At 37.7% G+C, this 15597-nt stretch overlaps 2 protein-coding genes across 2 annotated transcripts; one reads left to right on the forward strand and one right to left on the reverse strand.

The window, feature by feature from the left end:
• Nucleotides 1–473: 473 nt before the first annotated feature.
• On the forward strand, nucleotides 474–6555 carry LOC143885399 (LURP-one-like protein (DUF567)). The gene is made up of 3 exons (XM_077389556.1): nucleotides 474–746; nucleotides 4261–4470; nucleotides 6293–6555. Exons 1-3 carry the CDS (start codon nucleotides 522–524, stop codon nucleotides 6419–6421), a joined length of 564 nt encoding a protein of 187 aa, XP_077245671.1. The 5' UTR covers nucleotides 474–521; the 3' UTR covers nucleotides 6422–6555.
• Nucleotides 6556–13825: 7270 nt separating this feature from the next.
• Nucleotides 13826–15151, reverse strand: LOC143885407 (Glutaredoxin family protein). The gene has a single exon (XM_077389568.1). The coding sequence runs from the start codon at nucleotides 14787–14789 to the stop codon at nucleotides 14034–14036; it is 756 nt and encodes a 251-aa protein (XP_077245683.1). The 5' UTR covers nucleotides 14790–15151; the 3' UTR covers nucleotides 13826–14033.
• Nucleotides 15152–15597: the final 446 nt, after the last annotated feature.

Raw genomic sequence — 15597 nt, forward strand, 5'->3', positions numbered from 1 at the left:
GGAAGGCTCCACCCTCCTTGTATGAATTAGGCTGCGCTCTTAAAAAACGCTGGGGAGAATGAGTCAAAGAACACGACCTAGAAACCAGTGTATTGCCGCTCCGGGGATAGCTATCCCATTGCCTAACTACCACTTTTTAGGATTGGATTGGATTGGGAATATAGCTTATGTTTTATATAATAGAGGGTACAGATCATTCCACGTGTACGATCGTAATGAGTTAATCACAGTACACGTAAGAAGCCATTGGACCAAGGGGGTAGAAAAATAATTTTTGAGAAAATGGGAATGCCCCTCATTGGTGGGACAATGACCAAAAGATAAAATAAATGTTGATAGAATATTTTAAAGGTTAGGGATATTTCAGTAATTACACATTATGACTTGGGATTGTCGCTCACGCCTTTGGTTTTGCTTGATGCCGGTCAATATTATATTATTATTCCCTCAACGCCCTTTAAATGCCCCCCTCCCCCCCCTCTCTCTCTCTCTCTCTCTCTCATTTGTGTAATTTAAGCGGAATGAGTATGAATTCGTCTGCCCTAGTTTCGCAGGTGAATTTGCAGATCCCCATAGACCTCATCATCTCGAAGGGAAATCTGGGCCTTACACGTGGTGATATATCGATCATGGATGCTAATGGTAATCTCGTTTTCAAGGTCTCAACGCGCTTCTCTTCTTCAAATTCGACTAGGGTTTTGCTTGACGCATTGAAAAATCCCCTCATCTCCATCTATTCCAACCAAGTAAGTAACCCCTCTCCCTCTCTCTCTCTCTCTCTCTCTCTCTCTCCCAATTCTTGCTTTATTAAACACTTATTTAATTAGCTCTTGATGGTTTTTTCTAAGCCTTTAACAGTTAATTCCATCTGTGTAAAACGAAGAGTGGAGCCATTAATGAGTAAAGGGTGTCCGGTTATGAATTCCCATTTGCGTAAAAAGAAAAAAAAAAAGAAGAAGGCTTTTGATATTGGCACTACAATGTTTTAATAATTGCACGAATTCAGCTTGTTTTTCTTTTTAATTGGTTTCTGACAGATTTTTGGGAGCCTTTTACAGCTGTTTAAATAATAAAAGACAAGAGGAGTTAGTGCAATTATCAAAACGTGGTAGTTCCAATTTCAGTAGCCAGGAAATAGATATAGGTAATGAGATATCCACACTTCCTTATTTTGATATTGGTACTCCATATAAATAATTTGTTGTTCAGACTTCAGAGTATCTTTGAAAATGCAACCGCCTATAAAAGCTGATTAGAAGACTACAAAGTAATGAATGGAGTTCCCTTATTGACTTTTTTTATTTGAAATGTTCACCACCTGTTTATTTGATTAGGGCCGACCCGCATCGACCCGACCCGAAAATAGCTTGGGTTGGGTTCATGTTTCTCGGGTTTCGGGTCGAGGCGGGTCTACGATCCAAAAGCCCGCATGAATCTCGGGTCGAGCTGGGTTTGAAGGGGCCCGACCCGGCCCGACCCGACCCGAGTTACTTAAGTTATAGTATGTATTTTTCTTCTTCTAAAACTCTTTTACTTTAAAAGTAAAACCCACGCACGCACACAATCATAGGGACTCTTTCCATCTTCTGTTCGTTTCCCCCCTTAGCTCTAAGGTTTCAAGTTTCAACTAAATAGTTAATGCACTAAATAGTTTGTTGTTTATCTCATACGAGTATAATCAATTGCATTTGGTAATGCATCAATTTATTCTCTTTGGACTAGTTATTAGTTAATGCACTCAAGAGTTTGCCATGCTTGAGTTTTTCTACTTCTATGAGTTGAGTTGCCTTGTCAAACAAGAGTTTTCCTTAAAAAATTGCGTCAACGTAAAAAAACCCGACCCAACCTGACCCGACCTGAGATTTATTATGGATAGGGCCGGGTTTGGGAATTATGGATTTTCTGGAAAAAAACCCGACCCAACCCGAGATATTTCTCGGGTAGGGTTGGGTTCATCAAACCCGACCCACCCAACCCGAGTTGCAGCCCTATATTTGATTAGGGTTTTGTGTCTCATTTATTTATTTCTTGGGATGAATAGGGTCTTACTTTTTCTTTATCACCTCCTTTCGGTGACATTATCTTTTATGACTTTCGGTTCCATGTGAGGACTAGTTTAATTTGGGCTTCTTAACGAATAACGCTTTAAAAGTTAAAACTAGTCCGGATATGAATTCCCATGTACAGATTTACATATTGGTTTACTTAAAAAAAGGCTACTGATATTGGCACTACAATATTTTAATAATTGCAGCTTGTTTTTTCTTTGTAATTGGTTTCTTGTAGATTTTTGGGAGCTGGAATAGCCTTTTACATCTGTTTAAATAGTAAAAGACAAGAGTAGTTAGTGCAGTTATCAAAACATGGTAGTTCCAATTTCGGTAGCCAAAAAAAGATATGCATATTGGGTAGTGATATCCACACTTCCTTATTTTGATATTGGCACTCCATATATTTTATTGGTTGTCACTTCCTTATTTTGATATTGGCACTCCATATATTTTATTGGTTGTCAGAGTATCTTTGAAAATAACCGCTTTTAAAAAGCTGATTAGAAAAACTACAAAGTAATGAATGGATTCCCTTATTGACACATTTTTTTAGGGAAATGTTATTAGCACTACTGTATTTTGACGAGGGCATTTCACTTTATTAAAAGTACAGTATGGCCCGCACCATAGGATGAACGAAACCGTCGTAGCCTAAATAGGTTGTGCCCCAAAAATTAGTTCCATAGGTTGACTCTAAAACCCTCCGATCTATGGAGGGTAACACTCAGATCGGAGGGTTAGGATCAGCCTATGGAAATGTGTTTTGGGCACAACCTAATTAGGTTGTGGCCCATCTAATGGATGGTTTGGATCATCCTATGGTGCGGACCATACTCTACATTTAATAAAGTGAGAGTGCCCTCATCAAAATGCAGTAGTGCTTGATGTGCCAAAACAAAAAGAACAATTATACAGATTCAATGGGCAAAAGTTGTATCATCACATGCTTTAGTTAAAAGGTTTATGATCTAATATATGTTTAGATTTTATATTGTTTTTTTTTCCTCACATGCTGTTACAGCCAGGCTAGAAAATCCCATAAAATAAAAAAAGATATACATATTGGGTAATGATGTCCACACTTCCTTATTTTAATATTGGCACTCCTTATTTTATTGGTTGTTATTTGTATCTTAGAACACACAACCGCCTTTAAAAATGCTGATTAGGAAAACTATGAAGTTATCAATGAAGTGCCGAAAACACTGGATCCCGTTTTGAGGAAAAAGACGAAGGTGAAAATGACCAGAATGAGATAAACAAATGAAAATGAGATAAACTAATATTCCTAACCCATACATATGGGGTAATGTTACTCACACTAATTTTTATACGGGCACTCCATATATAAAAACTCGTTAAGAGCATCATTGAAAGGGGAACCACAGTTAAAAAAAACTGATTAGAGAACTACAAAGTAATGAATGAATTGCCCTTATTTAAACACAGCTAAAGATACAACCCTTAGTTCGTGTTTGGCGTTTGAAACACCGTTTTGGGGCCAAACGGCCGTTTGAAACTCTTTTGGGTGCGCAACCACCGTTTGAAACGCCGTTTCAAACTCTGTTTTGAACCCTCAAAACGGCGTTTTGCAAATGGAGGGGGGAGGTACCGTTTCGAACAGAAGTTTTGGACTGTGTTTTTACGTGTTTGCCCTCACCAAAACCCATTTTTACACACTTTTATTTTTGCCCTAACACCCCCCCCCCCCCGGGCAGCTTACCACTAAAACTCCATTTTGGGGCATTTGCAACCAAACACGACACACAATACCTCCGTTTGCCGTTTAAAATGCCGTTTTGATCTAGCCCACCAAACATGAAAATGCCGTTTTGAACCAAAACGGCGTTTCAAACGCTATTTCAAACGCCAAACACACTCTTACGCTGTTTACCACCTGTTTGTGTTTGATTAGGGTTTTATTTCTCATTTATGTATTTATCTCATTTTTGGGGTGAATAGGGTTTTACCCTTTCTTTAATAGGGTTCTACTTTTCTTTATCATCTCCTTTTTGCGACCTTATCTTTTATGACTTTATGTTCCAAGTGAGCACTAGTTTAACCATTTGGGCTTCTTTACATGATATTTAGATTTTATGGACCAAAGAACAAAGAACAATGACACAGATTCAATAGGTAAAATTAGTACCATCTGTTTTAGTTTATATTGTATTTTTTTTTATAAGGTTTATGATCTTTGCATTTTTAGGGAGGATGGCAAGGATTTAGAGGGGAAAGTAGAGAGTGGAAGGATTTGATTTTCAGAGTGGAACGAACCTTGCATTCACGGTTGAGAACGGAACTAGAAGCATTCCTGGTTGGCGAAAACTTGGGAGAATTAAGGTCAGATTTTAGATTGAAAGGTAGCCCTTTTCAGAGATCATGTACCATTTACAAGGGGAACTCCATTGCTGCACAGGTAATCATTTACAACACGATCATCATTGCAATCTATGTCACAAATATTGTTCTCGGGAATTTCTCAGCAAGGGAAAATCTCGGGATATATTAATTTTCTTTTTTTTTGGGTTTATATAAGGAAAAACAATAAAATAAAATTATTTAAAATTATGTAAAAAATATATAAATTAAGAAAAAATATAAATAAAAAATAGGGAAATGATTTCAGAGCTCCAATGTTTTGATAAACATGCGCTCACTTGTTTGTCGTGTAGTATTTAAAGGGCTTTAAGAGCTTTTTGAGAACCGTAATATCCTCTGACATCCCTTTAAATACTACACGATGAACAAGTGGAGCACGTGTTTATCAAAACACTTGAGCGCAGAAATCATTTCCCAATGTGATATTATCGCCGTAAATGAAAATATCGCTATATTTTTTAAATTCTTAGGATTATTTCAGGATTTTGTTGTTTATCAAAATATGGCTATAAAATCGCATATTTTGGAAATATCGGAGATAGACATAGATCGCAATCAATCATTTACATAGAGAATTTTCTCCATGATTTGAAGATCTTTCATCTTCTTGTCATTGGCTTATCTAATTAATAACAGCTAGCCAATATCCTAAAAAAGTAATCACTTTTTTCTTAGTTTTTCATCTTAAGAAGGTTGAACTACCTCAGTATGTTTTACAACCTTACCTTCTTTACTCTCTCACTACAAGAAATATGCTTTTCACCGGCGTTCCATAAGTGAGTTCGACAAAATTCCTAAGCTTGTTTTATCATTGTCATGTTTGTGTTTTTCATATAAAGTCGACGAATCCACCACTCAAGTGGTGAGAAAGGGCTAGCGAAGGGGGGAGATGAAGAGATTTGAGATCGCATGATCATGGAGAGGGTAAGAAGTGTCCAAAAATCAGGGAAAAATAAATTGTATTTTGATTAGGGTATGTTTGGCTAGCGAGGAAACTAATTAAAACTCCACACAAAATTTGATTGTTTTTTTTCCCTTGTTTTTTTTAGCCACTTCTCACCCTCTACTTATTCTTGCCCTCTCAAGTCTCTCCTTCTCCAACCCTCTCTACCCTTCTCTCACGACTTGAGAAACTAATTTATCATGAAAAAAAAAAAATCATGGTTGCCAAACATGGCCTTAGTTCTTTTCCTTGTTTTTTGGCCTTTTCTACTCATGCCCTCTCTATTTCTCCCATCCTCCGTAGCCCTCTTGATAAACTACAATTTCGATGTAAAAAAATTTCATGGCACCCAAACATTGCCCGAGTCACATGATTTTCTGGTTCGACTCACCCTTGATCAACAACTTCCATATCTCCTAATATGAGAACATGACTTGCATCTACATCCTTTAATACTAAAAGTTCTTCTGGTCGAATCTCTGGGGTCGTAGTTGAAACATACTAAGTTCTTCTGGTCTGATATCACCTGTGAGAACATAATAAATTGGAAAGATACTGTATATTATAGCTATGAAGATATTAACTTTTTTAAGATATGTAATCAGTTGAAAGAAACTTTACGTTTATAAGGTTTTAAATAACTTTGCTGCAATTTTTCCCATTGTATATAGTATGAATAAGGAAAGGCTATCGATATCTTGACTACCATGTTTTAATAAAGACGGATTCGCATTGTTTTTGTATTTTTAACCCGATGTCAAAAGCTATTATAATTCCCAAAAAGCTCTGAGGGAGTAATTAAAAAAGAAAAGACAAGGCGGCTTTGTCTCATTATGAAAACAAGATAGTGCAAATATCCATAGGCTCAGGAAGTTGATATCACTAGAGATAATAAATATGCTGAAACTTCGTGCAGGCGAATCCAATGTACAGGCTTGGGAAGGTTCTAGTTGCGAGGCACAAATTTCGTCTAACCATATATCCAGGTTTTGATCATGCTGTGATTGTAGCTTTACTTGTAATATTTTTCGATGGAGGAAATTAGAAAATGGAAAAAAAAAAAGAAAAAAAAAAGAAACCCATGTGCTTCTATGTAAATACACTTCTGATGTAATTCTTTTTTTTTTTTTCTTGTGTGCGCGTGTGAATACGGTTTTCTGTTGAAGAGTTTATTTGGTTCATGGGTACTTACGCTTTAAGGCCCTGTTCGTTTGAGATTGTGGCAGCGGATTGTGAGGCCGAGACCGATTATTTGTGCCAATAATCAATTTGAGGCCTCGCCATTGGTCGTCACAATCTCAAACAAACAGGGCCTAACTCATTGGTTGAATGGTTAGACTTGTCCAATCAGAACATATTTTAGAACATATTGCACGCCCAAGACTAAGGAAAACAAGTCTGTTTTTTAATGGTCATGAATATAATTAAAAGGAGGAGGGGGCAATGAATGAGCAGATGAATTATTGACTCTTGGGCATTTGAACACATACTTCAACTGCTCTTTATCCTTCAATTTCGGTTGATTAGGTGATCAATTGTAAGGATTTTGTCTTGCCTTTTTTTTTTTGAGAAGGAGGATTTTGTCTTGCCTTGCTGTACAAAAAATGTTATAACTTTCTTCTGTGAAGGGAAATGATGTGTTCTCTATTAGTGCCAATGTCCTTCGATTTTTACTTTGCGGCCGCACATAAGTTATTACATAGTACCTCCATTAACAAAGTAACCACACTGATTTCCCATTACTCATGAAACCAGTCCAAAGACCCCTTATATGGGCCATATATTTTCCCTATTATTACTCCAAAACCTTCTCAAAGTAAGGAGGACTCATTAATCCTAGGCATTTTCCGACTTTAAAACATACCCAAAAGACTTCTATTCAAACTTAGATTCAAAGTTTTAGCTACACTTAAAATAAAAACTTCCAACCTTAACCTAGTCTTATAAGTCCAAATTGGGGCTTTCAAGAATCAGCATAAAATCCATCCAAAAACATGAAAAATTAGAGATAACCCCTTTATGCTGACATCAGAAGGTGTTGTGAGTGACATCTTCACAACAGCAATAAGGGTAAACTTCAAGCCTTCTTTCTTCCTCTTTCTTGCCTGGCACTCCCCTCATTTGAGAAGAATTTGGCTACTACGAATTGGCTTCAACATATCTTTGGGAGATAGTTCCATGTAGCTTGCTCAAGTCATCTTCCCCAATATATGTGCTCTCGATTGGTTTTTGTTATTCCATTTAATGAGGAATTGACTGTAAGTTCTTTGAAAGTGGCTTCATTCATTCTGCAATCTTTTCCAGCTGTTCTTCTTTATCATGTCCAGTTTAATGATATAAATCAAAGATATTGAAGAAAGGGCTGCTGTTGAGATCACTAGGAAGCTCAAATAAATAGACATTTTGAGTCCACTTTCTTCAAAATATTGAATGGCCCAAATTCCTTGACTTGCAAATTATGATAGGACCCTTGAGGATACCACTCCTTACGGAATACACTAATACCTAATCACCTTCATTTCATATTCCTTTGCACTTCAATGCAAATCAGCGCCCTTCTTTTACTTATCATAGCTTCCTTCTATGGCCCTTTGTACATCTATATGAATGTTGCAAACATGGTCGACATAGGCAGGCTTCGACATCATCACTTGACCAAACACTTAGAGAAAATAGTACCAAGTCAAGAACATGTTCTAGAGAGAACCCTTGTAAGTGTAGGATGACCCCATTTACAAGGGGAACATGAGAATTACAGTTAATCGCATACTCATTAGAGAAAATTATTAGAAGAAAAATAACGATTTGTAAAAGCCATACTGGATTCACATGGAGAGTCCTGATGTCGAATACAATAAAAGTAATACTTCAGCTACATGCTCAAGATTTGAAGTATTCAGTGCTCGTTAAAGTATAAAAGATTAAATAACGCCTTCTTCAACAGCTTAAGCTTTTGGAGTAAACTGGTAGTTTTACATGGTATTTGAGCAAATGCCTGGGCTCAAACCTCCTTATGGCAAAATCCACATGCAATGACCAACCCCAAAAGTGGGGCCACATGTGCCAAGTGTAGGCCAACCCAAAGAAAGAACGGCCACGCATGAGGGGGAGTGTTAAAGTATAAAAGATTAAATAACGACTTCTCCAACAGCTTAAGCTTTTGGGGTAAACTGGTAGTTTCAGCCAAAATCCTTTACAAAGAAAGTTATCAACCAAAATCCTATATACATTCAAGTTTCCCCCAATACCCTTTAACCCATCAAGCTGATGAGCACTCTTGCTTTCCCCACATCCCCAAGACCCCAACGTTACATAATGTTAAATTGCACCATTCAAATCAATCCACTTACAAAGAAAGTTGACATAAATAAATGATATAAGTGAAAATCAGGAATAAAACCCATAATAGGCATTTCATTGAGAAAAGTACAGAATGTAGGCTGATGTTTAGAGTAATTACGGATTGTGGGCACTTTTAAAACAAGAACAAAAAACGGGCTAATCTTCAAAATCAGGTGGTCAAAAGACCTTGATACCCTTCTGACATCGACAAAGTCCTCCTTTTTCATTACTGCCTATTATATTGGCACGCTTCACGAGAATTCTTTTGGTTCTTTTGAATGGGTATTTGAACCGAAAGAACATTGGGTTCGTTTCTATGTTGGCTGTCGGAAATAATTAGAGACGGATGGATGCTTGACACATGTTGAAAAACTTAAACTTTTTGGAACGCTAATGTTATTGAATACTTTAGTGAGCAACGTTATATTTTCTCACTTCTCTTTTGGCTTAGAACAGTAACGTTAATGAATACTTCTTTTTTGGCTTAGAATCTTTTCCCTTATCTTTTGGTCATCATTATTAACGCCGGCTTACCTCATTATTTAACGCCGGCTTACTCATTAATTACGCCGGCGTACCCATGAATTCCACCGGCTTAAATAACGTCGTCGTTCTAAGCCAAAAGAGGCGTATTCAATAACGTTACCGTTACAAACCAAAACAGAAGTGAAGACCAAAAGAGAAGTGAAAAGATAGAAATGAAACTAAAGCCAAAAGAGACCTATTCAATAACGTAACCGTTCTAAGCCAAAAGAGAAGTGAGAAAAGATAATGATTGACTTTGGGTTGTCAGCTTTCCAAAAAGTTTTTCAACACGTGTCAAGCATCCATCCGTCTCTACTTATTTCTGACGGCCAAGATAGAAATGAACCCAAGGTTCTTTCGGTTCAAATACGCATTCAAACGAACCAAAATAAGCCTCGTGAAGTGTGCTAATTAAATTGGCAGTAATAAAAAAAGGAAGTTGAATGACGTTTCTGTCAATGTCAGAAGGGTATCAGGGTCTTTTTCCAACCCGATTTTGAAGATTATCCCCTTTTTTGTTCTTGTTTTAAAAGGTGTCCGCAATCCGTAATTACTCCAAACATTAGCCACCATTCCGTACTTTTCTCCATTTCATTTCATCGACCTTCCGAAACTCACCAAACGCCTGTAACTCATCTAGTCCGCTAGTGTAACTAACAATATCAGGTTTCACACCTTCCAATCTCATCCGATTCAAAAAGGCCAAAATCCCCCGTTGCCTTCACTTCATTAACAAAAAACATAAATTACATGCATATAAGCACACTTGGCACAAACCTAAACCCTAAACCCTTGAACGAAAACAATACCTTCTCTGTTCCTATACAAGACGGACGGCAAGGTCTAGAGAACAGAAAGAATGTGGGTTTTAAGGTTTTGGGGTTCTTCTTTCTTTCTTTCTTCTATTTTTAGGATTTCAATGGTTTGGTGTTCGTTAAAGGTTCGGTGTTCGTTAAAGGTTTGGTGCCATTTGCCTTCAAAATGGTGAGTGAGAGACTGAGAGCAGTGACAGAACTAATCCACTTCTGTAATTAATCTTATATACTGGTGCTGTTCAGAGAAGAGCCACACGAGATTTTATCTATTTTTCAAAAAGTACTGTACGGACCACAATATAGGATGATCTAAACCGTCAATGTCACGGGCCACAACGTAAATAGGTTGTGCCCAAAAAATCATTTCTGTTGGATGATCCCAACCCTCCATTCTATAGAAGAACTGTATATTATGGAAACCTCTATAGATTCGAGGGCTAGGATCATTCTATGTAAATGATTTTTGGGGAATAACCTATTTACTCTAAACCTGGCAAACGCGACCCGTGCCCGCGGGTGGATGGGGTTTTAGTGACCCGCCAAAACTGATCCGCGGGTGATCCAACCTGCAAAAACACGGGTCGGGTCGGGTCGGGTCAATCCACGGGCACCCGCGATTTTTTGGATTTTTTTAACATTTTTTTAATTTTAAAATAGAAAATGAGATCAAGGGCTAAGAGCATCTCACCATTTGATGGGCAATAATGTAAATAGGTTGTGCCCAAAAAATCATTAGCATAGGATGCTTCTAACCCTCCGATCTAAAGAGGGACTAACAGTATGGAAACTTCTATAGATCGAACGGTTGAGATCGTCCTATGACAGTGATTTTTAGGGCACGATCTATTTACGTTGTGGCCCATCAAATGGACGGGTTGGATCATCCTATGGTGTAGGCTGTATCGTACATTTTGAAAATTAGGGGGTGAATTCATACATAGAAGGGGGTGAATTTATTACCACCCAAAAAAAATTTTGTTTTGGAAAAACATGCGGGTAACCCGCGGGTGAACCCGACCCACCGCACTGGGTACGGGTCACCTGGTTGCTGACCCGTAGGAATGTGGCTCATTTTGACCTGCAACCCGCACCCGCATGACCCGCGGGTCGACCCGACCCGACCCACCCGTTTGCCAGGTCTAATATACGCCGTGTTCCATCATATGGATGGTTTATATCATCTTATGATGTGGTCCGTACAGTACTTTTTGAGAAACATCCGGTAATTTTTGCTTCCCAATTTTAAGCCATTTCACCCGCCCTACGCCTCTCTCACCACTTGGAGACACTGATTTATCATGAGAAAAAAATTCCTAGCTGCCAGACATGCCCTTGATGTTTTAGATTTCAATCCATTGGTGTTGATCAATTTGATCTCAAATTATTGAGAAACCCAAATCAGTATCTCTCCCTCGCAAGCTTTCATTTTAGAAAATTTAAGTTAAGCCTCCTAATTTATTTATTTTCTTCTAATTTTCTAAGCTACAAGTTACTCAGGATTTAAAGTTTTGAGCTCTCATAGTCTCATGTGGTTTTGTTACCAAATTAAGTACCAAGTTAACTTTCCCTAACTTTAAAGTTAATTTATCATTCAAAAATAATTTAAAGTTTATTAATAACAGTTGATTTTGCTTTAATCTTCCAAGCTAAAAGATAATTAGGAAATAAACTTTTGAGCTCTAATGTTGCTGTTTTACCAAATGAATTGCCAAGATAACTTTCTCTAGTTACCTAACTTAGAAAGTGATTAATGAAAGTTAACTTACTTGGTTAATAAAGTTAATTAGAAAAGCTAGGAAACTGTCTACTTTCAATGAACTGCCTAGCTAGTGCTGCTATTTGTTGGGAAAGTTGCCTAGTTGCTCACCAGGAAGGTGGGTTGTTGTGGGAAGGAAAACCGAGAAAGACCCCTGATTCTATTAGATCCACTCCTATCTTTAGTTTATATTTTCTTTCAATGGGTCGTTACAAGGTAGAAATTAGCTTCCTTGGAGCTGTATCAGCCAAATATAAAAGTTTAAAGTAAAGATGGAGGGAGGGCCTTATCCATCAGAACATGAGAACTTGAACATCACTTTTCCTAACTTTATTTATTCTCCATGACCCTTGGTTGAGAGACAAAGAAATAAGAAGAGACTAGAGCTCTAAATCCCTCCATGTTCCTCTATTCACATTCCTTATCCCCACCTTTATCTTTTTCTCTCACACCAAGAAGCAGATAAAAGTTGAGTGGGCCAGGAAACAAATTTCAAAAAATCAAGGGGGTGTACTGCACCAATTTCATAGAACTGCAGTGTACACAGTTTCAAGCATCCCCAATATTACATAGTAGGCCCCACCATTGAAATTGATTTCAATGAAACCAAAATGTTTTCATACCTCAACTCATGATGTTTTGGTGGTTGAAATTATTGAAGAAGAAGAAGAAGAATAAAGAAAAAAAAGGAAGAGCCCACTTCATAGCTTTATAGCTGTCTCATCCATGTGAGCCCTATTGTAAAATCACTCCACTATACAAAGAATCTAAACATTTACAGATGGGGATTTGCTAGGCAATTTCACTGCTCAGAACTGCCACATAGGCTCACTTTTTAGTAGATTTTGTCTTATTTATTTAATTCAACTGAGGTGGTTGTTTTCTCCTGCAAAAGTGAGCTGGGAAATGGCCTAATGCAAAATTGCCTACCAAATCCCTTACTGGTGAATTATATAACAGAAAAGAAGCTTTGCTTCAGATCTTTTTGGGACATTTTACACATTTCTTACAAACACATCTTCCTTTACAACTAGCCAATAGATCTAGTATCCCCATTGACCTATAGATGGTCAATGCCTTGCTTTTTACAAACATATTTTTGTCTTATTCATTTAATTCATCTGATGTGGCTGCGCTCTTAATGCAACAGCCGTTCCGCGAAGTGCCTTCTGCGATGGTCCCTAGTATTCTTTTTTAATTTAATTTATTTTTATTATGTTTATAAGGGAATCAAAATAGGATATCGATTCTCATTCCTTATTCCAACAATCTAAATGCAGATTAGTTGAAGACTAAAATTTTCAAACAATGTTTATCACCTCAAAAGCTATATCCCCTAAATTTGTCTTAATATATCAATTCATCATAATGATTTCAACCCGCTCTTGACACACCATGTTTAAGCATAATTCTCAACAATTTGTCAAAACTAGACAATTATGAACTGGCATGAAATATTAGCGGATCGACACCCAATTTATATGAAGAAATTAGGGCCCGAGAAGATCTTGATTTGGATTTCCAAATCAGCAACAGACAGTGAAAAAAATCAGATTTCCTAATATGCTGTGGATATAAGTAATTGGAAATCCACAGATGTGGCAGTTTCCTTCCCCTCCAGTAGGAAGTATCCAAGGAAGTACACCTTCCCTCTCTGTCTCCCTCAACATGAGCTGGCAGATCTATTCATTTTGTATTCGAAACTCAATTCCAAATCCAAATACAATATATGAGGTATCCAAACGGGCCCTTAATCCAAAAATTCAATAAAATTTTCATTTCAACCATGATAGTAAATAGATTCTAGCATTTTCCCTTTAATTCGCACCCGTGTCATTTCCGCCATACGGTACATTTTATTAGCAAAAACCAAGCAAGTTTTGATTTTGATTTTGATTTTGTAAAAGGAAAATGGAAATTAATTTCTAAGCCAATAAACCCCCCAAACATTGGCTTTTCAAAATATTGATTAAAATAAATAGAAAGGGATAGACTCACATGACACAACAAATTAAGTAATCTCTAATAGTAATAACTTTCATTTTCCCAAAAAGGAGGCCTTCACACTTCTTTCCCACTCACTTCCCATGCTTAACAACAAGGAAATGAATGAACAAAAACCCACCCAAAAAATAAAGAAAAAATCAGAAGAAGAAGAAGAAGAAGAAGAAAACCCATTTCTCCCTTGTATCTTCTTCTTTTCCTCTCTTTCAAGTAAATCAACGGCAATCAGGGCATCTGATAAGACCATTCTCATTACAAACCGTACAAACCCTAAAACCCCCTTTCTCAAAATAGCATTTATGGCTTCCATGACAAGTGTCACAGAGAACAAATCGTAGCCCTCCACATCCTTGACAAACCCCGGGCCCCACCAAAGGTAACCCATCAACGATCTTCTTCAGCTCTCCAGTCTCATTAAGCTGCCGAATCTCGTCGGCCCCACCAAAATACCTCCCACCAATAAAAACCCTTGGTAGGGTCAGCTTCTTAATACCCAAAATCCCTTGTAATTCCTGTAAAAACCCTGCATCCATCGATAGATCTCGTTCGTCGATCGAGACCCGAAAACCCTTTAAGATCGATCGGACGGTGTTACAATCCTCGAACGTTTTTCGCACGACTCGGAGGCTCGTGAAATAGACTACGATCCTCTTCTCGGGAAGTATTGTTTTGGTTTCTGAGTCGAGCTGGGGTGAGTCGAGTAGGGGTGAGTTGACTCGGTGCGAGTCGAGGTTTGAAGAGCCGAGTTGGGGCGAGTCGAGTATGGATGGGAGCGAGTTCCAGTGGCGGAGAGTTGTGGCGGCGATTCGGACTCGGTGGAAGATGGAGGATGGTTTGTTGGGTTGTTGTTGGGGTTGTGACTCGTTTTCTTCTTTGCAGAGATTATAAACGTCTTTGAATGTTGGTAAATTGAAAGATGATGAAACAGGAGAGGGATTCCGGCGAGGGGATTTTCCCCATCTTGGCCACATTAGGAAGAGACCCAGATGAGGAAAATGAAAACCCAGATGAGGAAAATGAAAACCCAGATGAGAAAAATGAAAACCTAGAAAAAAGAGGATGAGTTAAGAGAAGAAAGAGAGGAGAAATGGTTGGTTTTTCTCTTATTTCTCCTTCCTTCTTTCTCTTCTGCTCTTTTTTCCTTTTGTTTTTCTTCTTTTTTGGTTTGCTTTAAGCGAGGGTTTTGGTGGGAATGGAGGACCTGCAAAAGCGGAGTATTGCACGCTGTTGTTTTTCTTCTGGGGTTGAGAGATATGGGATTTTCTCAGAGAGAGAGAGAGAGAGGGTTTCCTTTTTGTTTTGTGTTGGGTTTCTTTATTTTGGGGAGGGGAGGGGGTTTGTTAAGCTTCTTAAAAAGGAGATTTGCTTTCTTTGAAACTAAGACATGATTAGATCAGAGATGAGACTCTAATTAGTAATTTGGATTGAAGACCTGGTCAATAAAATCACCACCTTCTATTCTATAATCAAGAGATCTTAGAAGGGGCAGATCTATATCTAGATAGATAAATTTTTGGTATGTGAGAGTTCTCTACGCCAAAACTGACAGTTTCGGTACATGGATTTTATAAGCTAAAACCTGGATTCTATAATCTAGGATTGTAAAATCCAGATTGTAGCTTATAAAACCTAGGTTTTAGCTTGTAAGCTCCAAGATGTTACAATCCTGGATTATAAAATCTATGTATGGAAAGTGTTTTTCTTACATTCCTCTTTTTGTGTCGAGAGGAACATTGATAATTAGAAGAAATCAACCAATAAATCAAGGCTATTGATATT

The sequence above is a fragment of the Tasmannia lanceolata genome, unplaced genomic scaffold (assembly GCF_043159265.1).
Source record: "Tasmannia lanceolata isolate RefF3 unplaced genomic scaffold, GAP_Taslan_0.1 ptg000002l, whole genome shotgun sequence".
Classification (NCBI taxonomy): domain Eukaryota; kingdom Viridiplantae; phylum Streptophyta; class Magnoliopsida; order Canellales; family Winteraceae; genus Tasmannia; species Tasmannia lanceolata.

Coding starts and splice junctions, on each gene's coding strand:
- LOC143885399 (XM_077389556.1), top strand. CDS start 522: ATGAGTATGAATTCGTCTGCCCTAGTTTCGCAGGTGAATTTGCAGATC. Junction 747..4,260: donor TCTCCATCTATTCCAACCAA/GTAAGTAACCCC, acceptor TTGCATTTTTAG/GGAGGATGGCAAGGATTTAG. Junction 4,471..6,292: donor GGAACTCCATTGCTGCACAG/GTAATCATTTAC, acceptor AACTTCGTGCAG/GCGAATCCAATGTACAGGCT.
- LOC143885407 (XM_077389568.1), bottom strand. CDS start 14,789: ATGTGGCCAAGATGGGGAAAATCCCCTCGCCGGAATCCCTCTCCTGTT.